Raw genomic sequence first — 25411 nt, 5'->3', positions numbered from 1 at the left:
GTAAAATAATTTCTACCATAAGACAATAAGGGAGGAGAAATTTTATGCTTAGCCTGATGGAACAGATTGTAATAGTTTGACCTATCTGCTATGTGAAGGAAGCTATTTGCCACTGATACCATGAACTCCTCGCATCAATACTACAAATTCTATATGTCCCCTGTAAGTGTAAATAACTGTTCATTTTTTAACTGGCTGCCACACTACTAAACACATCAGAAGACATGACTGCTCCTTGATAGAAAATTGGAAATGAGTACTGATGTAGTCTACCGCCTAGCTATAAGCAAGAAAATAAAATGGCCAAACTAGGAACATATTAATCATGTTCAAGAGTGATTACATAAATGTTCAAATAGTACTGGCACAACAGCTTACTCCAGGCTGGCCCTGCTGCACTGTGTGCTCTTGGGAAACACTTCTAACACATGCAGTCTACACATGGTAATAGATTACACTAAACTGGAAAAAGCTTCAGTGGAAAAACAGGAAACCACTAAATCTGATTTATCGTGTCACAGTTGAATTGTACAGGCATTACACCTCTGTTCACCATGTCCAAAATCTGTCTAAAGGTTTTAGGCAAATAAAATAACCTCTTCATGTGAACATTTACCACTGCACTCCTGAAACCTTAACAGTGGCTAGAAGTCCACAGATTGCCACACACAGGTAAGTATCACCTATGCTACACATAATTAAAGGAAATTTGACCCATACATTTTTTGCATGAGTATCACAACATTAATACTATTAGTACTAAAGTAGTGCCTGTAAATTTTGACATTTTCCATCATGAAGCAGAATTTTGTTTTTGTTTCTTTTAGTTCATCTGAAATTGAAGTTATTATTCCATTTAAATGTTACAGGACCTGACAAGTTCAGATCAAATTTACCCAGTAGAAGAAAGTAAGGAAGCTATTTACACTAGACTTGGCGAAGGTTCATGAAGTTTGCATATCGAACAAAGTGTGCCTGAGTTTCTATTAGGCATATGAAAAATGAGTGTCTTGGTGTCCCTGGCTTCCCATTGTGAGGATTATAGTATGTGTACAGGCAATATAAATTACTTTTATTGGCTTTTTTGGTTTTTTTGGTCAGTTAAGCTGATGCATTCTACTCTTCCACAAATTTTGATTAATGCAAAGACTGCAAAGGTAAGTATGACCTTTCCATTCCCTTCTTTCTTCCTTTTCATAAGAGACTCTTTTCTCTGTTAGCAAACTCTGGAAGTACCTACCCTTTGCTTGCAGCTGTCTGGTGGTGTCTCCCAGATGGCAATTGTTTAGAACATCTTGTCTGGCTACTGCTCTTTGCTGCTACCTTACTGCATATGTATGCGGAAAGGGCAGAAATAACTTAAAGCAGAACAATTTTTCAAGTATGTTTTCACAAACTCAAATAAAAACCCTGATTTTTTCTTCTAACTCTTTCAAGCAAGTACTGTGTGTTATCAAGGTCATTATTAGTATGGGAACTGCTGGAGAGAGATTTTACTACGAAGCAAAGGAGGGAAAACTGAAGAAACATAAACAGATGATGTGCTACTGAGTCCTCCCTTCTTATTGCACTACATCAGTGAACACAGTTTACGTGGCTGATGGCGGGCATCTAGTTACAAACTAGTTACACTAGTTAAGTGAAAAGATTATTGGCAAGAACTGAAGTTGAAAAACACACGAGGGTGTCTATGTCAAGGTACAGTCTTGTTTTATAACTTTTAAAATTAGATTTAGTCATAGGTATTTTTGACTTCAGTGTAATTCTTGATGTCCAAGAGCAGTAGCAAACTACTTCAAGAAACTGCCTAAATGATCTGGAGCAAGGCAGTCTGAATGCAAAGGTTGTGCATTCTGGAGCTGGCTGTAGTACTGTGGCTCTGCTAGAGCAACTATCCAATAATGAAGTGCCTCCAGCCAAATCCTACTGGCTTTGCAGCTATGAGCAAATTAAATAGGCAACACTCAGGAGTAAAGGTACTGTAAAGAAACACAAGGACAATGACTAAACCTATTATCTACTCTTAAAGGTGCTTTCTGAGACACCTGGATAGAAATTATTCTTGGACTGACTTTACGATAAAATGCATGCTTGTGAATAACACATATTTCATTATGAAAAGACTCAAAAACCGGTACTGTTCTTCCTCTTTTGGGAGACAACAGCATGATTTACTATTAGCATGCTGAAAGCTAGGGAACAGAGAAATCAAGTGTTTGCCCAAAGGACATCAAAGAAATCAGTGCAAGAACCAAGTACAGAATTAGTCTCTTGGCAATTTGAACTGATACCTTTAAATCAGATCATTTACCCTTTTTGTTTCTCACTAAGGATGAAAAGCACTTCAGTCTCTGGTCTGGTCAGTCTGCTACATTTCACGTCATTAATTACCACTTCAAAAAACAAAAACACAGTGTAGAAAAACAGAGTAGATTTTCCACATTAAGAGTAATTGGCACCATCAGTGAAGAGTCAGCACTTACTCTGTAATGGTCAGTTCAACAAACACGTATCTAAATGCCAAACCACAAGCCCTTAAACTCAGTTAATTGCTTCTTTTCAGGTTGAGATCATGCTTATATATTTATGACTGAATTAAACTTCCACATTAAAAATAACTTAGACAATTTCTGTTACTCAAAATTTTACAGATGAGTTGTAGGCTGAACACAAATATTTTTAAGTACATATTGAAAAGCAAACAATATAACAGCAACCGTAGATTGCCTTGTGTCCAGCTATTCTGGGCACAAGCTCTACTCTGCTCCATGGAAATAACTTCAAATTTGGTATACTTTAGCAGAATCCACCTATCATCTTCACTTTATTTTCTTGAAGAAGATTTACTGCAGCAAGCCAAACTCTTACAAATCTTCCTCTGAAAATTATTTTCCATTTATGAAAAATTTGCAGGGATTTATTGACTGGCAGTTTACAAGTTCCAACTTGTAACCATTTTTTACTGGAAATTGCTGTCTCCAGATGAAAGCTTTATAGTGAAAGCAAATGTTGCTGTCAGACCTTCTTCTGCTTTATGTTTTCTCACTATCCATAAAGCAGACTACTTCATTCCCACTTAAATGGTATTGGAGTTGTATTCCCTGTGCAAAACAAAGGAAAAACCTGCACTACAAATATGACTTTTTTTTTTAAATCATGTATGGTAGTGTCAATAACGTCACTTCCTTCTTACTAGTTCTCTGTTTTATTAAAGTTGACTGAAGGAGTCAGGTGTTTTCATCCTGGAGAACAGAAGGCTCGGGGTGGGACCTCACCAAAGTTTTGCAGTACTTAAAGATGGAGATTCTCTTCACAAGGAGCCACACTGAGAGGCTAAGGGGCAGTAGATAAGGCAGAGGATAAGACACAGAAAGTGGTTTCATCTTGGTATAAGAAAGAATTTTTGTGCAGTGAGAAGAATCAACCTCCACAGGGACGTGGTGGACTCCCCATCATTGGAGGCGTTCAAGATGAGCCTGGACAGAGTGCTAGATAATCTCATTCAGGCTCACTTTCCCATGAAAGTTTGGACCACATGATCTTTTGAGGTCCCTTCAAACCTGGGCTGTTCTATGATTCTGTGAATCTGTCTACTTACCCCTTAAATCACAATTTGCATGCCTTCCTTTCATGAGTAGTTCACAGCACTGGTAGATGAGGTATGCAAATGATCCTTATATTTTTCTGGACAGAGTAGAATATACTCTTAAAATACATGATCCAAGGTCTACTTTATCTTGTTCTTACAAGTATAGGGTTGATATCAGAATCAGATGGAGATGATAACTTTCAGTGCAAACTGAGGCATTATTTATTTCTGCATCCCAAAACTTCTTAGCTTCACAAGGGCTTTGTAATGGAACCTTACGAGGCAGTTTTAAAAGACAGCCAAATAAGTCCCTGACACATTGGTTAAAAGCAGACAGAAGATACTGGAAACACAAATTATGGTGACAACAGATCACAGAAATTAAGGGCTTTTCCACAGGAAATTCTACATTGTGTTCTCTAGAACTGGAACAAAAAGCCACATGCCTAAAGATTTTACAAAACAGAACATTTTCAGAAGTTTTGTCACGTGAATGGCTCTTGCTTACCATCTGTCAGGTTCTCTGCTATCTGGCAATTCTGAGCATTACCCAAAGAAAGCATTTAGGGCTATTTGCTTTCTGAAGATTTGCATTCGGCCAGCTCCAGATAGCTGAGTTTGGACTAGGACCAATACACATAAGACATTTTTGTCATTATGGATAGTGATGAACTGTTCTTCCTCACCACTTTTATTTCCATTTCACTTTCCATTTAAGATGCCATAAAAGTGTCCAAATTTAAGATTAGCATTCGGTAACAACACAAGAATGTATTTTATTATTTATTTTTTATATATTGAAAAATTGTGTAAGAAAACAGCATGTATTTAATGAACTATTTAGCATGACACTGAGTAAATTACTCATAGACTTGAATGCATTTTCTACTAAGCAAAGCAACTGTTGTTTTCATTCTTGTCTACCATATTTCTTCCTGCCACCTCCTCCAATACAATGGATAATCAAAACTCTCAGATTCTTAGAAAAGGTTTCTTAGGTTTGATAATGTCTGTTTTGCTACTGAAATTATACTGGTCAAAGGCTGCCTGGCCACCCCCACTGCAACAGAAAATGAAGGCAGGGCCAATAATTTAAAAAACAAATTAGAATTTACAGACATGAAAACAAAACAAATTACCTGGGTCTTCTATAGATAAGTTCTTCGTTAACCATTGAACAATGTCTGAACCTAGAAACAAAACAACAGGCATTTTTATATTAGTAAGTTTTCTCTTCAATTTCTTCAGATCCCAGAGGCAATTCATATTGTTCTTCCATGGAAGAGATCTACACTTTTTGTTCAGATTGGCTAGAAAAAAATCCCGTGACAGTTTTATTTTATTTTAGCTTCTATTTTTTAGCTTTGCTTTAGCAGAGAAACATAGCACTCATTCTTTCTTTAGGCTAAGATTTAGAAAAAGTAATAGAAGTGCACTAAGTGTATAATAATAGTCTGCATTTTAAAAATTACATATATGATAATAGTCTGCATTTTAAAAATTACACTGCTGCAAAATTTACACAGCAAAACAAACACTTTATAAAGCTAATATGAAGTTTTTCACCCCTTAAAAATGAGTTATCAGTAAAAGCATATTCAGTTACCCATACATGTACTACCAATGTATCAAACTCCACCTCATGGCTAAGCTCTTGGCAGAATTCATTTTTCCCTTCATGCTTAAGCTCTTCCCTCACTAATCCTGTCTCTCCTTTTCCATATCCCTTCATTTACTGCCTATCCATTTCTTTCTATCTAATTTCCTGTCTTGTTTTAAGGTCCAATGCTGTTGCTCACTTCTTAACACCTTTCATACCAAATTTCTTGCTGCTTTTTGTACTGAGTACCCTTCAAAGCTCACCTCCTAATTCCTAATCCATCTGCTCCTCTTGGGCATGTAGAGGCACACACTTCTCACTTTATGTCACAAGCCTTGTTTTTCAGATTGAAAGCTACAGTTGAACTTCACCCATTGAGAGCACGAATTACAAAATAAATTATGAAGCAGTGCTGCAGATGAAAAAAAACCCCCTACATTCATGATTTAACAACTTTAAATAACAAAATTGTCTTAAAGGGAAAATGTAGTGAAACACTGATGAGATGTTACATGCATGTTTTTTGTGTTTCATAATGGCTCCAGTTCAGACAAGCAGTGTAATAGAGAGACATGTCATGTAATATTTCCTTATAGAATCAATATTTATGATGCTCAGCCATTTCCCAGCAAACATAATAATGAAATTCTTTCATAAACCTTAAATTTAAAACAATCATAAAAATCTACAAAACTTCCACAAATATAAACTAAATCAAAACAATAAAATCTCTTGAATATACAATAATACATAACATTAGAATATGGAGCATATTTCCCCTGTCTCTTCCTAGATTCAAATTTCTTTCTGTACTTTGCATAGTGCATTTCCTTTGGTTTTCCTAAGGCAATGAAAATGATACTTTAAAAAGGCATTTCAGAGAAGAAAGGAAATTTACTTCTCCTTGCTTTCTTAATTTTAAAGAATATAGTTCTGTAGCCTTTTTTTTTTATTACACATAGTGAATAGCTTTATCATGTATTTTACAAAGCCTTGTTGATAATATCATAATTGTGTGTGTATGCATTACTAAATTGATCACATAGCAGTGAAAATCTGTGTAGATTTTACAACCATCTCCAGAGCAGACATTTTCATTACTATGTTACATGTCTAAATTTTGATAGTTATTAAACTCCAGAGGCACCATTTCTCATAGCATTTACATGGCTTTATTCCTTAAATGAGGCAATTTACATTTGCATGCTGTTGGAGGAGTACGAAATGTTTCAGATGGATATTCCTACCTCAAAATACTCTACTTTTATTCTATTTTTATGTATTTTTATAAATACAATTTCAGTCCCTTATTTATACATATGAACTTTACAAGGCCAACGCTGAAGGAAGAATTTTAGCTTAGTGTAAGACAAAACTTCATGGACTTAATGATGCAGTTCCAAACAAAGCTATATTTTTATGTCAGCTGACTAGATAAGTTAGTGAGCCCTAAATATTTTCCTAAATCTTCAAAGATCAGAGAAAAAAATTAGAAAAACATCATGACACCTCTGAATACTGATTCTTAACTTTGTCTTCCTTCAAATCTCTGAGGTACCATATAGGAAAAAATTTCCTATTCTATTTATCTCACCTTCAAATACTTCTTTCCTTTTTGCTTCTTTTGAAAACTCTCCTACAGTGACATGCCATATTCCTCAGTCCTCAGCTCCTGGCATCACATTTGCATACATGGTCTACATATCAGAAATTTCGCCTCCATATGTTGCACTGTCTTATGGCTATTATAACTAATAGTGGGAAGTGGGGTTTCATAACAACTGCACCACCTGATTCTGAAAGTTCATTGCTGCTCTATTCACATTTTACACTCCCCTGGCACTTGAAAGCCTGAACAGCACCTTAAGCCAGCTATTTTATTCAAACGCTGATGATTTCAGATGCATGACTTTAATGACAAAAGCCCAGATTAATAAGCATCAACATGAACACTCTCCTTTTAGTGTGAAGGCTCTTTAAGTAAAACAAAGTTGAAAGTAATTGGTCATATCACAAGGGAAAAATTTAGCAGTTCATATTTCTTTGGGAGATTTTGGGGCCAAAACTAGTCCTAAAAGAATAATAAAGGTATTATCTTGTAAAGCTTGCTGGGTGTTCTTTTAGCTACTACTTTTAATGTCTAATCAACAAGATGGTTTCATTCAATCATTCCTGTGCCCTTTTCTAAGATTTATTACTTATGCAAATGTGTTTCTAAAAGCAAAACTATTATTCTATTTTCTTATCTTAGGGGAAGAAAAGCAAGTATCAATACAGGTGAAAACAGGAAAACAATAGTTCCCATGAGTCCTAGCTTTGAAAAACCTGGTGATCAGTAAATTCATGTCATTTTTCATATACCACACTTCACATCTATAGGAATTATGATTCAAGACTATAAACTTCATTATTTGTAAAAAAACCCTAACACTTATAGGATGAAAAATCTTTAACTTTCAAACCTGAATCTGTCTTATTGCCAGGAATCCATCATAGAGACAATCTCATCAGATGATATAAATTTCATGGAGCCACTACCTCGGTATTGGACTCTTCTGGAAAGGAAAACTTCAGCAATCCAAAGTAGAAAATGTTGGTTGTGTCAGATATTCATTTTTTTATACTGTTTAATGTGTGACAACAAAGCCCCAGTAATAACATTTTCAATGCAGATTCTCAAGGTAAGTTCTCCAGGTTTCCCTGCCTCACTTCTAGTAAGAAGCTAAAAGGCAAGCTGGCTATTAAATCTGTAGGGTGCAGAAGTCAAATTGCCAACTGAATTTTGAAATCCCAGAAGAAGCTTCAATTTTCATACAAATTTTTTAATCAAATAGCACTGGACAAGGCAAAGTGATAACTTGTAATAATAAATTAAAGCTAGCACAAGCAGAAAACCTTTGAAAATGGGGTTTTTTTTAGACACAGAGCCTGAAAGCCAACAGTGAGATTCCTTAAATGTCAGCACCTACCCAGATAAAGGCAGTAAAATTCACAAGAACTTACTCAAGTTCAAAAATAAAACAGACTTTCAACTCCTTTAAAGAAATAGGCAAAAGTACGTCTACTTTCATACACAAACAAATAAGACTCAAGTATGTCCTTTGTGAAATGTACTTGCTGAAAACTCCACAAGTGATTAATTTTAAATGAAATGGCCCAAACCAGCAGTTGCTGAAGCCATCACAGCATCTTAAGAAAATATTTTTGAGGAAAGCATGTTCTCTGAACTCTGAAATGCTAATTTCTAAGTCAAAGTTGTAAAGGCCAGGGCAACGCTAAAGTTAGCTTTCAAGAACAAACACCTTATTTTAAACAAGTCCTTATAGAGTACATTTCCAAAAGGTGCTGGTTCTGATCTATAGAAAATATCATGGGAATTATAGATCCAATTTTTGCATGGGCCATGACCAAAAAAAAAAAAAAAGATTTAATGGTAGTACTGCAGAAGAAAAGCAAAATTTGAAATGCCCTATCTTTTTCAAAATTCAAAAACATAGTTAGCTGAAGAAGACACAGTTGCAAGAAAGTATATTTTATTAATCAGAATCACAAACCATGAGACCACTGAGAAACTTAACCCAATGATTTCTTACTTCATAGAGAGACAGGTTCAACCTTGCAAAAAAATAGTCTGTTACTGTTAACATCTTGTTTTAGTAACTAAAACCTATTCTTTTTTTTACTTTAAACCTCAGAATATTTACAGATGATGAAGAGAGAAAGTGACACAGTAAACTCTTCTGTGTTACTGATACCACAAGAGAGGATTTTGCTGTTGAAAATCAAGACTTTTGCCATCTGAGCTCTCAAGAGCAACAGAAGTCATTGTGATGTTTGCCCTGCACTGTGGAAGCTGGGCAGCTGGGTATGTTGGGTGCATGCTTGTTCCCTGAAAAGCAGCAGTGGATCATCTGAGAGCTCCCTTAGGGGAGCCTCCTGCTCGGCTGGCTCACCTTCAGCCACCACCACCTGGCCTTGAGAATCTGGAGAACTTTTTGCAGGGCAGCTCACAGTATGGAAAACTTAATAACATTACTCTAGAAATTTTCAGTGTCTAAATTTAAGACAACAAGACTATTAGTTAAATTACTAAGAAAATAGTACTGCATTTCCCTTGTTTCTCTTTTCTTTCATATATTGGAAGAGGAGGGAATTGTGTCATTTTAACCTCAGTCTTCAACACCACCACTTTGTCACATTACTTCACGGTGATACATCAGGAAATTAAGTTTAGCCTCTGACACACACTTCAAAATCCTTGGTCATGACTGAAAAAAAATATAATGTGCAATTTAATTTCTCACCACTGATTCAGATACTGGAAACACAGAAACTGGATCAGATGGGCAGGGCGATTGTAAAGGCCAGTGGCCTGTTAGGTTCTCACCACTAGCTGGTTTTGCACAAAGATTTTTTTCTAAATGAAAGTAGGACTCTTTGAGAAAGGGCTTTCACTGGTGAATGGGACAAGATGATCTGCATTCTCCTTGAAGTTTTCATGATAAACCATAGCATATATTGCCACTGTCATATCAGCATTGATATTTTACAATTTCTTTTCTTTCTCTGAGAAGCACAATTTGTGCTTGAATTCTGCATGCATGTATCTGCCACTTGCTTTTTAAAATTACTGACGAAAACAAATTATAAACTTACTCTTTTGACTTATTACAATTGGAGGTGGACCATGCATTTGTTTGAGTGCCCTTGCAACTCAAGGAAGCTTGTACCCAGCTGCAGGTTTAAAAATCTCTTCTGAATAATAGTAAGAGTACAGGGATTATGACATATTTTAATGAAACTACTCAAGCACAAAATTACAGTTTTCTAGTTTTAAAACAATATAAGCTGCAATATACTCTTTTTTCCCCAGGTGAAAGTGGATACAGGAATTTTACATAAATAAAACCCTCAAATGAATCATCCTACTCCTTTTGAGCTGGACTCTTTCATTCCATGCTGTAACCAGTCCTCAGAAATACTCAAACCTAGAAGGGCAGAAAGGATCCGTAATTCTGGCTAGCCTAAGCTTGTGAAGAACCATGTATTGCTTGATACTTTGAAGACTTTCTGCTTCAGAGAGGAAAATTCAGCTACTTCCATATTATGAAAGAGCTAATAAAAAAATGTAAAAATCACTTCCACACCTATAAGAAATCACTCAGTGATGCTGACCAACAAATTACAGTAATGTAAATCCTGCAGTCATACCCTGTCTCATAACCAAGCTTCAGAGCAGAAATCTGGTTCAGATAAAAACTAAAAGGATAATTAAACATGGTTGTGTATCTCTGCCCGCTCTTTAATTTAAGAGTGCCAATCTACACAGGTCTCTGTCTTCTCCAGCAAAAGGAACTGCTGTTCCATTCCAGCAACGTTTATCTTTAAAGCTTCCCAAAAGACATCTTCTACTTAGATCTCCTCCACAGCCACAAGTGACTGTTTTACAGATGACACTAGCTGTGCATAATTGGCAACACACCAGTAACCACAGATGAGACCCCTGTAATCCCAAGGCTCTTATATTAAGCACTAAAGTTTAGCATCTTGCTGAAGAACATTGCTCCATGCTAAACATTTGCAAGACAAGAGTGATGTTGTTTATAAAAATTAAGTAGTATGAAAATCCAGTACAGCCTCCCTCAAGAAAAGAAGGAAATGGATAAGTGACTCGAATACCAAGTTTGACCTCTGGTTCCTGAAATAACGTGTAAAAGGGACACAGTAACATCACTGTTGTCTTAACTATCTTGAACTTTCACTCTGAAAAATTGATCCAAGATTATTTCAGGAAAACTGACAACATATTCTTGTGGGAAAAATTTGCTACTTGCCATAAATAGTTCACCTAACTTTCTTTTTAGATCTACTAGATATTTCACCTATCTTCCTGAAAACTTTGTACAGAAAACAGGTAGATTGTTAAGCATAGTATGTTCTTTCTCTCATACACATACCAGTAAGTGTTTGAACGTAGCACTTTGATAATATTTTCAACACAGTAAAAGCTGCCTGAGATTTTCTCTGCCACAACAAATATTTTTGCTTTCTTATTTTTTTTATATCAGCAGTTTGAAAATAGTGTGTAAAACCAAATACCCTCCGAGTTCAACAAAAAAGCTTTATGAGACTCCTCACCATGCTTCAAGTAATGATGTTTTTTTCATATTTCCACTTTAATATCACTAAGAAATACTATATTTCCCTTCTGAAATGCTGCTTCTAATTCTTGCCATACTGCCCCCCAAAGACACCCACACACAGATGGTAATGGAAGGAAGTGAGGCAGCAATGTAATTTCTGCTAGACACTTAACATTCATGGAAGATTTTCAAAGGGGAAAATCCTGAAGTACTAATTCAGGGTTAACAGGAATAAATATATTATAATACAAGACTTGACTTGTGATTTTTACTCCACGAAGAAAGTCAGTGGTGACACAGTGACTTGCAGTTTTGACATTTGCCCAGTAACAATGTCAACGCACTTTCTCACAAAGTGTTCCTACACAATAGTAGTTAATTTATACAGTTGGTTTGAAAACGGGTTTTTCCACTGTTGCTATTTCAAAACACTCTTTCAGTGACTCATGCTCTTGCTGTTCTCTTTGCTTAAGGTTCTGAAAATTGATGTCCAAAAAAAATCCCCTTTGATAAGCGCAGATTTCCTGAATAACCCAAGCTGTTTAATTTAGTTGTTTTGACTAAAATACATCCTTCAGAAAGATTTAGTGATGTTAAGTACAACAGCATAACGTGATGCTCTGCAAAAGCTCCTGAACCAAAAGTTTCCCAAGAATTTGCTATTACCCAGCCATTCTCACACATACAGAAACATCTCCAATGGGAAACTCCAATAAAAAAATTCTACAACACAGCAGTTTCACAGAATACTTATCTTCAGAGATACAACCCAGCATGGGAACACAGGCTATAACAGAAAGTACCAAAACATGAATTTCATTCCAAAATGCCAAGAAATTGCAAAATAAAAATACTTTGTTTGGCCAAAGTAGTCATCTGGGGTTTTTAGTTTTTGTTCCCATTGTTCTATGGTCTCTAGTACAGGTCAGCTATTTTTCAGCTAATAGTAATAAATACAAAATATAAGATACAAGAAAGTTTGTTGAAGCTGAGTAGAAACTTTCAACTTTAATCCTAATATTCAAGCGTTACACCAGAAATGTCAGTAACTATGATCAGAACTTCGCTCAAGGCTTCTTTTTTTTTTTCTATTTGAAATATGAAATGTTTTAATATTCAATAGACCACAGAAAGTTCAAATGAATTTCTATTTTTGATTAAGCTGTGCTGGATGTTTTTGTGCTATTTCTTCCAGATCCATGATTATTTTAATACTGCTATGTCTTAGAGTTTACACTTCAAAGATCTGCTGCAGGGCTACATTTTCAAAAGGGAAAAGAAATTAAGTTATTCAAATTGCAAGTACCTATACTTTGGAGCATTAGTCTGACTGAAAATCTAATCCCATTCAGCTTTTACCAAAATATGGGATTGTTTCAAGACTTTATTATGCTCAGTTGCTTGGCATAAAAAAAATCACTTACATCATATAGTATGGAATGAACTGTGTTAGAAACAAAACTGACCTTTGCTCCAACCTCAGTACTTGCACCAAATTCAGCATATTTTGCATTTGCAGTTTTTCATCACTATTCAGAGATTATGAATTAGTTTATTCTAAATGTCAATAATTGTGCTGCACAACTATCTGAAACAGATACGACTTGGTCAGTTCTAAAAGACATACAAATCTCATGGTTCTTCTCATGGTAGTACTTTACATATGCACCTCAAGCCCCTTGTCACAATAAAGGCAAAATGTTTTAGCTGTTGAGCATAATTCCCAAGTATTCATTGAAATATAAATTCTGTTGACATTTGAAATTCTCTAACATGATTTATCCATCAATGGAGATTTATCAAAAATTGAGATAGACACGAATTACCACTTTAAGATGCAATCAACTGCTCTTGGGTTAAAAATAAACTTAATCATACCATCCATAATAAGTACCATATTTCTATCTCAAATTTTGAAAATTGAAGTATGGTACATGCTCATAAAAGTGAGTGTATATGCCAGTCATTTCATAGATTATGCTCCCATCAGTCACAATAAATTTAGCAAACCAAGAAGTAAAACTTAGAGACAATAAATTTCTATATGCTTAAGTTTACTAAGTTCATTCCCTCACTGTTGTGTTTCCCTAGGGACATTCACATCAGCATTTGTAAGATATTATTTGCAGCCCTGCAGCCAGTATTGGCTTTTTGTCTGTGACATTTTTATAAGAATTCAAAAGCAACTTTTCTGCTTTGACAAGTAACTTGGTACCACATCAATCAAATATGTCTTAGAAGCAAAGTACTTTGCTTTCCATCAGTATCAGGCAGTGACCATAGAGACATCACTAATGTCTCCATCTTAGGAATGTCTCCTGGAACTTGGACAAAGAAACAATCTCTGCAAAAACGTCCTATTTTCTTCCATCCCTACCCTCACATTCATTATGTTCAGAGCTACCATTTGATACACTGGCTCACTGATAATCCACTGGCTCATGGGAAGCACTTGTAAGTTTACGTGAAAAAGTTGGAGAGAGCAGTTTTCAGCCATCCATTATCAAGTAGAAGAATGATAAAAAAGACATTATCCTGAACAATGCTGGACCAGTAGCCCGTGATGTGAGCTTTGGTATTTATTTCACCAGTAAATATAATAGTTCCCCATGCTGCGTGGTGGATTTGGGGTTTAGAGGACAGAGATGCATTTTGAAAAGATCAACATGTAAGTCACTCACTCACTCACTCACTCACTCTCTCACTCATAATAGTGCATGTCCTGGAGTCTGGATTCTATTTGTCCTGTTATTTTACTGTACATTTCAATGTTTTATTTCTTTCAGATAAAACGGCTAAGAACTGATGGTGTCTTACTGTGAACACAGGACGGGTCTTTTATGACTTAAACTTGTGAGTACAAAAGCTCTGTGTGAAAATGAGGACGTAGCTCATTATTTTTTTCCTTTTTCACAAATGCAGAGAAAAATGAAGTTCATACAGTTGCCTAAGAGTATGCAGTGACATGAATACTACTTTTAGCACTTGTTGCGTCTCTGCTGTTGACATTGTCAGAGTAAGAATAAATAGTATCAAGATGTAAAATCACCCTCGATGAGGAAACGTATGCATAACTCTTCACATACCCCCTATCCAAACCAGTTCTGTCCCTCTTCTTTCCATTTATTTGGATTTTGGTGTCTCCATAAGAACCTGTACATATTTTATATAAAATTATTGATGGCCATCATTTCTTCCTTAACCATTGATTGCAGACTCAGGAACAGATAATATACCCTCTCTTTAGAAAATAAAGGCAGGATCAGTAAAGAAATATAAAGTAAACAGATATTCAGTACCAGGACTGCTGTTTATTAGTGGAAGGTAAAAGCAGACAAGCCCTATGTTGAGGCCCAGGAGAGAATAAAGATATGTCAGTGAAATAAATATATCCTGTTTGATCTGGCACCAGCAATTAATACAATTCTCCTGTTACCATATTGTCAGACAAGAAGTTGGTGAAAAACAGCAAACGGTGCTTGTGCCTGGACTAGCAAATAGCCTGGTTATGGCAGTAGGTTTGATAGCCTGGGAACGGCACCACTCTCCTCTCCAAAATACAGGAGAAAGGGAGTAGTGGTAATAGGACTGGTGAGAGATTTCCTTGATGCAAAACATGATGGATACAGGTCATAAGGAGGGAAGACAAGTAGTTTATCCCCTTCCAATTTCTGCTTCACTTTGCATGAGGAAGGTTTATACTAAGAAACTAAGTATATACTAGGCTGTCTTAGTCCTCCTTTCTATTATGCTAGTTCTAACTGACCCTGCATAAAACTGGGCTCCTGTCTAATACCAATATACAGATAAATGTCGGCCATAGCACTGTTTTCAACAAATACTGTCCAATGGATGGGAATACAGGCTCATGCTTACACATAACCTTCTTTGTTTCCTCATAGATACCCTGTTGCTGCCTTTACTGCTGCCAAACTGGCAGTGTTGATCCCTTCCACAGACTCAGCGGAGCCCACTGCATGGCATTCACAGCAACGATTTGTAACTATGATTTGAAACTACTTTGTAAAGTTTTTGGGCTAGCAAATGCTTCCAGTGGTTTGCTTTGTGCCACGTTAACAGTCAGTGAAACATTCTGGTCTCAGGTGAAGGAGGACCAGTCTATTTGTTATGCAGCCCACAATCACAGAGCAATTCAAACCAGCCAGGAAATGTTAGGAGACTTTGTTCATCAAAAATTCACTACACTCGTCTTCTACTGGCTTTGCAGAGAGTATGTCTTCAACCATTACCATTTCGGGAACACAACCATTCCGTGGCTTTAAGCAATCGCGGTTGGAATATATTTCCACGCTTCTAATTTTTGGGGTTTTTTTTAAGAAAATGATTGTATAATGGTTTAGGTGAGTATATAAAAAATATCTATAGATTCAAGTTTAAAACTGATGTCCACGTTTCTTACTAATATAATGAGGTTCCCTTCCCATGTTATGCTTCTAGAAATGACTATCACTCAAGGAAAGAAAGCAACAAGTTTTCACTACTGTTAATATACTTTAAATTTCAGCATTTTTTCCTTCTCACATGTTTAAAATTACCATTTAGCTTCCATTATGAAAGATATCCTTGCTAGTTAGTGTTTTCTTCTTTTTAGCAAGTAAGCTAACAAAGGCAGACAAGTTTTTTATCAAGCAAGAATACATGTGCACTGAGAAAACAGGAAAATTACAGCTCTAAGTACAGAAGCACCCACAAGTAACTATTGCTACATATAAAGCAAATACAATCGTGTAATCCTTTAGTGCTGCCTAAATTTGCTGTACTCTAAACTTAGTAGAGAAGATGATCACCAAACCAAGCATATCAGTGAAGGAAGATCTGGCAGAGGTGGAAGTTATTCTGCTGTTTCATGTTGCAGAAATCATTCAGTAATTTTAGTATGGGCAGCATCTTATACAAATTGCTATTCAAACACACTGGAATGGTAAGTTCTTCTACTAAGTATCTTACGATCAGTATTTCTGATGTGACAATTTAACTAAATAATGAATATTTTCTGTGTTGATCATATTCTGTGGTTGCTCAATAAAGCCCTGACTTCTGTTATTCTCTGAGCTTCCCCAGTCAAAAGTGCATCCTTGAGAAGATGCTACATTAGTCATAACCGAACTCATGAGACACCAGCGTTTCTTACCTTGCAGCAAATTCTGAGGCCCTCAAACTTCATTTTGATATGAAGTGGAACCTCAACACCAAACATCAAAGCTTTGCACAAACTGAAAAATTAAAAAATACTTTCCTTTAATGCTATCAAAATATGTGATTCAACAGGGGCAAAACCTTTTTTTTTTTAGCATAAAACAAACAGAATTTTTCAGCTTCATCTTTCTGACTCATATGACAGCTTCTAATGGAAGTATAATATTAAAACAATAAAACAAAAATGCAGTATTTCAGTACTTCCTGATAAGGGCAAAGTCAAAAAAATTCTCTTGAAAGAGTGTGGCTGTGAAAACATTTCCCAGCAGAAAACTGATTTGCCACATATAGCATCAGAAAGGCTCTTAATGGATAATTCTTTTAAGTTAAGTAGATGTAGAAGGCTTGTACAGAACTAAGATGGATGTTCCTCATTATGCTATGATTCCATAATCTCTTTGACAAGACCAGAGGACAGTGCCATAGGATCTGCTACAGTGAGCACTCATAGAAAGTCAATTGATAGTTTTAGACAATAGAGACAAAATAAGAAGAGAATAAAGGGCAATCACATCTGCCTTTTTCTCTTAAGGTGTTACTTTGTCAATGATTATCAGAATGAGTCGAAATTTATAGTCAACCGTATATCTTTAATAACATGCTATTTCCATTTTAACATAAACTAAATTCATAGATATTCTTATTGTGCAATATAAACACTATAACTATAGCAGTGATAGCTCCGCTTATCTCATATATTGCCTCTCTGTTGATGATGAGTCATCTCTCCTCCTACCATGTAGTAAAGAAAACAGATGAGCCTTGAAAAGCTAACACTTTTTGCAATTTTATATAGCAAATACCATTTGTAAAATATATTTGAAAAATCACAGCTCCTGTAACCACTATATAAATTTCCAGACAGTGAGTTATATACAGTGGGGATGAAAACATTTGGAAAGTATCTGGAATTTCATTTCTAAAAGATTTTTTTTTTCTAAAAGAAGAGTAAGAGTGAATTAGTATTTTGGCAGTTTTGATCATGTCCTTTTAAGCTTTAATTTCAAGCATATTTTTAACTCTGGAGCTATGCTTAGAAGTAATTTCTATTTATTGACTGTGAAATCAAAGGGAATATTATAAAACCATTCTCTGTTTCAGTTGCAATGGAAAAATCCAAAGTAACTCCATTATGGTCAGTAAAAATGTTTCAAAAGTTTCAGGAAGTGGTTGACAAAAATACTGAAATATGGCTCAAATTCTTCTCAGCCATGACATATGCTGAGACTTATGGCAAACAAACTTCAATTTCAAGTGCTAAAGAAACCTAAACTCTATTTCTTTACTCTTTCTAAGGTCAGTAACTATGCAAAATTTTAGTAAAACTATTACCATCTAGAGGTATTTACTTCTAACATAAAAAACTTCTCTATACAATACTGTAGATTTTTATACTCAATTGCATCTTTGCACCTGGCAGGTGAAACGGATATGTAAAAACTCTTCATATTGTTTAGGAAGGTGTCATGATTATCTCAAGTAGCTTCCTGTGCTATGTGAACTGAAGCAGCTGTGGTCTAAAATGGACATCTCACATCTTTATGTACAAAGATGAAACATTCAGGGTATTTTGGCATGAAACATGTTTATTTTACCAGAGGCATTAGTAACATGATAATATTCCCTCCCTTCATCAAAAACACTTCCTTTGTTTGATGCCTTCACAAGGAAACCTAGACAAATGCTAGTAACTCAAGTCACATATGTAAAAATCAGAACTGTCTAGCAGCTGTGCTCCCTCCTCTCTCTGTGCAGGGAAGCTGAGGGAGGACAGGTCTCTGGGGCAGCAGACACGAAGTGTCTTAGATACCAGTTAGGTAACTATGCTGAAAACAACGCAAAAAGAGAAATAAGTGGGTATGCACAAACAAGTAGGACAAGGTTATTGAGGGACATCCTATTTGAAGGACCTGTTGTCTTGGTTTTGACTGATGCGGTCACCTCCATCAAGCCTGGTTACCTATATACGGCACAAGGGAAATGATTTCACAGAAATATGATCACTGATCAAAAAAATCTTTTCAGCAAGGGAAACAACGATGCTCAGTTTGTCACAGATATGCACTATCTAAAGTGAGTGTTATCTTCTAAAGATGTGAAACTTACAAAGTGACCAGCAAAGAATTAGAGAAAATAATTTAATTGAATTACAATTTGCACCATAGTATGTGAAAGAATTCTAGCAACATTGAGTCACCTAGTACTACTGGGACAAAGTGAATACACAGTTCACTTCATAACTACGGTAGCAGTCAGAGAGGCCAAATGGATAGCCTGCTGCCACAAAGAGAGAATGGGTAGCCAACGACAAAAAATCCAAGAGACTTATATTCAAGCCTCACTTATAAGCCATAGGTTATGCTAGTATGCCTTAGACAGCACTAGTTTTTTTGGGGCATTTTTGGTGCATTTAGGAATACAATATTCAAGATATTAAATAAACGTAATTAAATAACGAGAGGCAATTTTTTATTTTACTTCACATGAGAAGATTCAGCCTTAATAATTTACTGATTTTTAGAGTGCTGAACTAGCTATTGCAAGTACTTCTTTAATAATGAAGGGGTCTTTGTCTATTTCTTTATAAAAGCCACACAACATACAGATAAAGGTCAATGTTTAACAGGATGCATGGATAGGGAGGGCTTCCAACCATATCAGGCTTGTTCTTGATTTTATTTCATATGAAAACTCTTCATATCATTTGCATTAATGGCAGGGCATAAGATACATGGGGTTTGGTGCAATTTTTAATTAATGTTAGTGTTCTATTTTGTTTTAATCCTTCATATTTTATCCCATGTATTCCTTAACTGAAAGAGATTTTAAGACACTTGTTAGGCTTTCTTTTGTATAGTAGCTTGTAAGATTTTGCAGGGAAGGAAGAGCTCTCTGGTGATCAGGGTGGCATGGCTGTGGTCAGATCACAAGCTCTGCAGTTCGCATTCTTGCATGTGAACCACTCCCTCTTTCATACACTTTTGTTATTAATATTGTTGCTGTTACTGTTTGTTTTCTTGTCTCTTTGCTGTTTCCAGTAAATTGTTCTTATCTTAACCCATGATAACCTTTTGTGCCTCCAATTCTTCTCTCCAGCCACCCACACAGGGGAGGAGGTAAGGGGAAGCGAGCAGCAGCATGGTTTAAGTGGGAGCACTAAATTGGAGAATACCATTCATAAATCACAATACTACACTTCTAGAGTTAACGTGCTGCAAATGAATATATACTCATATTACATAGCATTCGTTTCAAGTTCCGCTCTCCCATAGCTCATTTTCTTCTTGTTAATGTATCCTTTGACGTTAACGGGTTCTGTCTTAAATGTAACCAGTTATGGACAGCTTGTTGCAGCCTTGTGTAGCTAATTCTTTATTCTTTCCTCTATGAGGGATGCCATTTTCGGAATCACAATAAAACACTCTAAAAGTAATAGTATTGCAAGATAGCATGTTTCCCAGGTGAAAATGCCCTTGAGTTATATATTATCTCACACTAACACCTTTTTCTCTCTCTTATTGCTTAATTATATCACTCTTTAAATAAAAAAACCCCACATTTCTGGATTTGTTTTCTTAAGGAAGAAATTTGACTAGTAATGTTTGACTTATTTTGTATTGATGAAACAGAGCTGACTAGTTTGCACCCACTAGTCTTCATTTACTGATGTCAAATACTCTCCTGATATATAAACTTTTGATTCTACTTTATGCAAAAGTTACTGTAATTGCATTGATTCACCAGGTTTTTCTTTTTTGGTGTTACTTAAGCAGTTGAAGGGGGAATATAAACTGCACACTTGAGCAATGAGAAGAGCTTAACTTCCTTTTTCTCGGGTTTTGTTCTGCTATAATCATATATCACCCTAGTATCTGCCAGATAAAAATATAGCATGTATATAATATTAATCACTCTTTCCTAGCACTTTCATTCCTACCATGTTCTTTACGTTTTTCAAAGTGCTAAATACACTGTCTGCTGTATTCTACAGAAATTGGTTTGCAAAAACAGGCTTATTTTCCAGTTGCAAATGGTCATTAAATGACAATTTGTGCCATTTTATGCTAGGCTTGACACTGTTCATAGATACCTGCAACTGGAAACCGTAGAGAAGAATCTTGCAGATAAAGAGTAAACAGCTTTGGCAACCCAAGGCAAAATCCCAGATCCTAATGGGTACATCCACATTTTGTTAGATTCCAGACACCACTAACTGGGCTTCTAACCCAGCCACAGGGGGAGTCTGTTTTAAACAAGAGCACACAGTAGAGTGCTAGCCAAGAGTACTCTGGGGATTCCAAGTCCTGATCTTTAGCTGCTGGCAGCTCCATTAAGTACCCACTTGAAGGCCCCCAGCTTCTGGCAGCAGCAGGAGCAGGCACAGGACTCTCATCTCTCAAACACAGCAGCAGGGGTCCTGATGACAGGGGTGGGTGATTTGTTCCTTGGTTTTCTCTGACTTTGCTGGGTGCTGTCTCATGTGTTGTCCACTAGTAGTTTCCAACTGTTTACCTATAATAATAAAAACTAGATTGCTTTTTAATAGCTGCTGAGACACCTACTTCGTGTATCAGTGCTGAGGTATATGTTCAGTTCAGCGATTTAGTTATATTCTGAGTAAAGAAAGATCTAGTCAAATCTGTACGATTTTACTAAAGTTTTTCTTTCTGTAAAATGTATTCTTTTGTGTATATGTATCTTTCAAATTAATCTATTCATTTTATTAATAGTACAGTTACAGGGTTCATTTAACAATAGAAAAATCTCATATTGGAAATATTAATACTCAGCAAAAAAAAAGCATTTTTGGATTTGAGGTAGAATATTTTTTATTCCTTTTCTTTTATTTTTCTTTCTTACAAAGTCAATACTAATCAAAGAAGAAGAACATGTGTTATTTTTTAAATTATGGCAGCAAGAAGAATGACTTCCTTCCCAAAATAATAGAAAAGTTAGTTCCAAAGGTCTCCAATGCTGATACAAATCTTTATTAGATCTGAGACACAGGACTCTAATCTCCTCTTTATTTGACAGATATGTTGATTTGAGAAGAGTTTCAGCTGACTGAGGACACCTACTGCAAATAATACAACTAATATAGTCCATTTTTCTTTTTGCTATATATTCTACCTGTTTATATGGTTGCTGTAGCTAACAAAAAATGTAAGAATAGTTGCTTGTAATCTGTGCAGTCTCCCTTTTTCTTTTTTTTTTGCTATTTTCCTGTAAATTAAATGTCCTGTTTGGATCACCCATTATAGGAACCAGCAATTAAATCGAGTAATTCCCTTGCTAAATCAAAAATGACACTTCAATATTTACAAAAAATAATTATCTGCATCCGTAACTGGTGTCTTGTACAGATGATCGTAAATTGTCATTCAAATGATATTTGATTTACTTCTCTTATTCTTAGACTTCTACATCTGTCGCTACATCTACCTGCACATCAGGAGTCCATTTTTGAGTACAGATAATACAGACAGTTTCTATCTTGGCTTGACTAGTAATAAACTGAGCATAGAGACTCAGCACACACTGATGTCTAAGTTTGATGGAGTGGACTGAATACCCAGAGTCTAAGAGATATGCCAGAAGAACATTCCAAATACACTGAATTAGAGATTTTATCTCATCTTTTATAACAAAGGATCCAAGAATATTTGACACAAACCCCTTAAAGTGGAGTCTACTTCTCAGAAGAACAATTTGATTTGATCTAAAATAGATCCAATATGTAAAGGTGTAAATTGCCATTTCACTCTCTAACCTCAATATTTATTGTGTTATCTGTTCTGTTCTAAAACACATATAATTGGAAGGAAATTTAAATTTTCAAATTTTTCAGCTATCAAGCAGTAAGTTTTCAGTTGAAATCAGTCACAGAGTATTCAATAGAATATTATATTTTAAAACACAAGTTCAGGTGTAACTGGATAACAGTATGCATGTCTTGGATTCTCTTCCAAAGCAACTTAAGGAGATAGGTAATTCTTATAAAATAATAAGATTACCACAGAGAATAAAGACAATGTGTACACACACACACCTCATCCTGGATAGCCATAATTCAAGTAGCCTTATTTAGGACATAAAAGCCCTTCAAAACTCACATCACTCAAAACTTAAGATACACTTTCTCCCTAAAATTCTGCTTCTTCCACAAGTCATGACTCATTCCACATTTAATAATTTACGTACACTGATGAAGGCTTTTCCTATTTTCTGATGTCTAAATGAATAATGGCCATTCCCAAATAATCCAAACAAAAACTGTTACCAAAAATATGCAATGCCTTTGATCAAAAAGCATATATCTTCAAGCACTTTGGAACCTTTAAACTAGCAGAGCCTGGTAATGCTGTTCCCTCTATCATTAAAAAGCTTTAATGGTGCTTTCTTTCTTCCCAACTCACTTCCTGTTCAGAAGTTTGTTGCAATCCTTCACTGGAACTGAGAGTTCACAAGTCCTTTTCCCCGTTCTAAAATGCAGGTGGTCCTCCATTTCTCTGTTGGGGCTTTCCAAATAGTATGCTAACTTAAATTTTTCTCTCAATTTATTTTATTTCTCAATTTCTCTTGGTTCTACTAAAATCAATTTTGAAACAGTATTTGATGTTCAATTTATTCTCAGTTTTAGTATTTCACTGAAAATGGTTTACCCCAGCCTACTACAGTAGCTTGTTTCATAGCTTATCAGCTGCCCTATAAGGTCTTCCTCTGACTAATATGCAATTCCATTTTAATATAACTGTGTCCATAGAAAATTCTTCAAATGCTTTTTTTAATTTTACATCCTGTCATTAATTATTAGAAATAACAGGCTTAAGCATAATCAAAAGTGTAATTATATCAGACTAAATCCAAAACCAACTAGGTGACTGGTAGGATTGAACATGGCATATCATGCCTTAGAATAATAGGAGGAGAGTTTTACTAATTGAGACTAAATTACAGAATTCCTTTAATTCATTGCAGAGGAAATTTATAAGCAATGTCCTAGATCTCAGCTACTTTGCATGAAATTAAACAATATATTAGACCATCTAATTCATACATACATTACAGAGCTCAGGACAACCACTGCTGAATTGTACCTACTCTGTAGTTCAACAGCATACCACTGCTTGCTGGAGCTGTGTTCCCTGTCCCTTACATGGTTGCCCAAAGGAGTAATGAGCTATGACCAAAACACGGAGAAAGATGCACTTCCCACTTGTTGGATGGTTTTTTGTTTGATTGTTTTTTTGCTTGATTGGTTTTTTGCTTCTTAAGTATGAACAAATGTATTTTTAAGACCCAGAGAAAAAAGTGAGACAAGCTGCATTCTTCTATTTACTTGCAGCAACCATCCTAGAAGAGTGAATTTCTACTATGACCAGTTTTGCATTCATTTTCTGGGAAATAGACTCAATTACTGGCCTTTAAATGGTCCCCAGTTTGGGGACATCCTGCCTGCCAGAAGCTTCCATGTAAGCATGACACAAAATCAAGATTAGCCTCAAATCCTGCTTGATTAACATGATGTTCTTTAACAGAACAATATTTTCTACTTATTTCGAGTCCAGAGCAACCAACTCATTGCCCAAGCAGAACAGATGGAGTCCACCTGCAAGTGCTGACCATTGTAACTATGTCTTCATGGCTTGTCATTTTAGAACCCACAATAAATTTTTTAGCTGATACATCAACAATCTGAAAAGATGTAGATAACATGCAGGGTCTAAATACAGTATTTGACCCCAGCCACAAAAGCCAAAAAGATGAGTCACTCTACCTCCACCTTTCATAAACACAGATTCTGATTTTTTCTATTGAATAGATGCTTTTGTAAGTAGGAAAGGACTTGATAAAATTGTTTAAAAACACCCACCTGTAGAACTCAGATAGTAGAAACACAAAAATACTACTACTCAGAAAACAGGTGAATAGAGAACAAAGAAGTCTTTTTCTCTGAAGAGTATGGAAGAATTCAACTTGAAATTATTACTTATTAAAGCAACTAGAACAATGAGGAGAGGGTAAAAATTTGTGAAGAAAAACTGAAAGGGGAATTTATGTAAACAAATCATTAACGGGCAAGTTTGGCCCACTGCCTTTTCTCTATTTACAACACATTTCCTGTTCTAGAAAGAGTTTGGTCAACAACTGTGCATTTTACTGTATACTTCCTCTAAGATCTGTAGGCTTTTCTTCCCATAACAAGTAAGTCCAAAATTTACAAGAATATAGTCTTTACAAAAAGGCAACAGGTCTATAGATCTATAAAGTATTTCCACATTTTAGTTATCTCACAGTTTATTATAAAAGCTTGAAGGGCAAAATTTCTGGTATCAGCCAAGCACATGGGGTACTGGTATCTATGAGGTCCTCACATGCACATATTAATTTGGTATTTGGCTCTGAAAAAAAAAAACGCAAAAAAATCCCCCACCTAATCATTGACAACCTTCTCAGTATTTTCCACAAGCCTATTACGTATACAGAACCCAAGTCAGAAAGCTGTGCAGCAGTTTTGAATGGCTAACTCCTACACAATTTGTGACAACTGAATGCACAAAAGGAATATTTGCATGCCTTTGTGGCTACATTGATATCCAAATGGGTATATTAAATCCCTGAAATGCTTAAACCTTTTTGATATTTGTATATCAAAACTACACATATAGCTGTTGTACAAAAAGTTTATACAATTTCCTGTAGGTAGGTCTGTAAAAAAAATATACTATTTTCATAATGGTTTTTTTTTACTTTCAAAAAATTTTTTCAAAATCCTTCAAAAAGCTAATATTTCAGGAAAGCCCACGGAGGTTGAATTGTCTGCTGCTAATACCCCACATCTGGTGTTTTTCTTATGATAGT

The 25411-nt window shown here is 35.6% G+C and overlaps 1 protein-coding gene across 18 annotated transcripts in view; it reads right to left on the bottom strand.

The window, feature by feature from the left end:
- The window catches only part of RGS7 (regulator of G protein signaling 7), a 265193-nt gene that overhangs the window by 97866 nt on the left and 141916 nt on the right, over positions 1–25411 (bottom strand). For all 18 annotated transcript variants that reach the window (XM_064648708.1, XM_064648720.1, XM_064648709.1 and 15 more), the window contains one exon: positions 4729–4779. In XM_064648708.1, coding sequence (XP_064504778.1) covers positions 4729–4779 — 51 coding nt within the window. The remainder of the gene's footprint in view (positions 1–4728; positions 4780–25411) is intronic.

This window comes from Pseudopipra pipra, chromosome 3, assembly GCF_036250125.1.
Source record: "Pseudopipra pipra isolate bDixPip1 chromosome 3, bDixPip1.hap1, whole genome shotgun sequence".
Classification (NCBI taxonomy): Eukaryota; Metazoa; Chordata; class Aves; order Passeriformes; family Pipridae; genus Pseudopipra; species Pseudopipra pipra.
The sequence above is the reverse complement of the archived record's forward strand: the minus strand, read 5'-3'. Positions and strand labels throughout refer to the sequence as shown.